Source organism: Brassica oleracea, unplaced genomic scaffold (genome assembly GCF_000695525.1).
Source record: "Brassica oleracea var. oleracea cultivar TO1000 unplaced genomic scaffold, BOL UnpScaffold03502, whole genome shotgun sequence".
Taxonomy (NCBI): Eukaryota; Viridiplantae; Streptophyta; class Magnoliopsida; order Brassicales; family Brassicaceae; genus Brassica; species Brassica oleracea.
This window is the reverse complement of record NW_013620027.1, coordinates 1-1,175: the sequence shown is the minus strand read 5'-3', so window position 1 is coordinate 1,175 and position 1,175 is coordinate 1. Positions and strand designations below refer to the sequence as shown.

General features: G+C 40.3%; 1 protein-coding gene across 1 annotated transcript; it reads left to right on the top strand.

The window, feature by feature from the left end:
* Positions 1–111: 111 nt before the first annotated feature.
* On the top strand, positions 112–1,043 carry LOC106321879 (uncharacterized mitochondrial protein AtMg00810-like). Its single transcript, XM_013760101.1, has 3 exons — positions 112–359; positions 510–739; positions 883–1,043. The coding sequence occupies exons 1-3, from the start codon at positions 112–114 to the stop codon at positions 1,041–1,043; spliced, it is 639 nt and encodes a 212-aa protein (XP_013615555.1).
* The last annotated feature ends 132 nt before the right edge of the window (positions 1,044–1,175 follow it).

Below are 1,175 nucleotides of genomic sequence, written 5' to 3'. Positions count from 1 at the left end.
GAACCATCTCCTTACCGCAAGGAGGAGAAGAAAGAAGTTCTGATTGTGTATGTTGACGATTTACTCGTCACGGGCTACTCATACAAACTCATCCATACATTTAAAAGGGAGATGTCAACCAAGTTCGAGATAAGTGATCTTGGGAAGCTAACCTATTATTTAGGTAGTGAGGTTAATCAGCATGAGGGTGGTATTTCGTTGAGTCAAGACCGGTATGCTGTTAAAATTCTTGAAGAAGCCGGAATGAATGCTTGTAACCTCACGCATATTCCCATGGACGTAAACGTCAAGTTTTCTAAGTCGAGTCAAGAAAAGGGCATTAATGAGCATGAGTATAGAAGGAGCATTGGCTGTCTTCGGTATCTTCTACACACTTGTCCGGATCTATCCTATAGTGTTGGAATACTCAGTAGATAAATGGATGAACCGAAAGAGTCCCATGGAGCAGCTTTGAAGCAAGTACTCAAATATTTACGTGGAACAACATCTCTAGGCCTTCAATTCGTCAGGTCCAAGAAGAAAGAGATCATAGGCTTTAGTGATAGTTCACACAATGTTGACGAGGACGTCGGTAGAAGCACACACGACCATGTTTTCTATCTTGATGAAAGCCCTATAACTTGGTGTTCACAGAAACAAGAGATTGTTGCACTTTCCTCATGTGAAGCCGAGTTTATGGCTGCGACAGAAGCGGCTAACAAGCAGTGTGGCTTCAAGAGTTGCTTGGTGAAGTTGTTGGGTAAAATTTGGTGAAAGTCACCATTCGGGTTGACAATAAATCGGCGATAGCCTTAACCAAGAATCCTGTTTTCCATGGGCGTAGTAAGCATATACATAGAAGGTTCCACTTCATACGAGAATGTGTTGAGAATGATCAAATAGAGGTAGAGCATATTCCGGGTATTGAACAGCGAGCTGATATACTGATGAAGTCACTTGGAAAACTCAAGTTCAAAGAGATGAGAAGTTTGATTGGAGTTCAAAATGTGTGTGAAGATGAATTCAAGCTTAAGGTGGAGAATGTTGGGATAAGCTTGGAATAGCTTGAAGATTAAGCTATATATTTCCTAACCGAGTATGGATTTAGGAAATAGGAAAGTCCTTGATGATTAGGAGTTATCTAATTAACTTTTGTCTAGTGTGTTTAGGACTTTATAGCTTATATATATGGAGAT

Excerpts from the sequence above, each read along its gene's own strand:
- LOC106321879 (XM_013760101.1), top strand. The coding sequence starts at position 112 with ATGTCAACCAAGTTCGAGATAAGTGATCTTGGGAAGCTAACCTATTAT. Across the intron at positions 360-509 it reads AGGAGCATTGGCTGTCTTCG|GTCCAAGAAGAAAGAGATCA; the intron begins GTATCTTCTACA and ends TCAATTCGTCAG. Across the intron at positions 740-882 it reads TTGCTTGGTGAAGTTGTTGG|AGGTAGAGCATATTCCGGGT; the intron begins GTAAAATTTGGT and ends ATGATCAAATAG.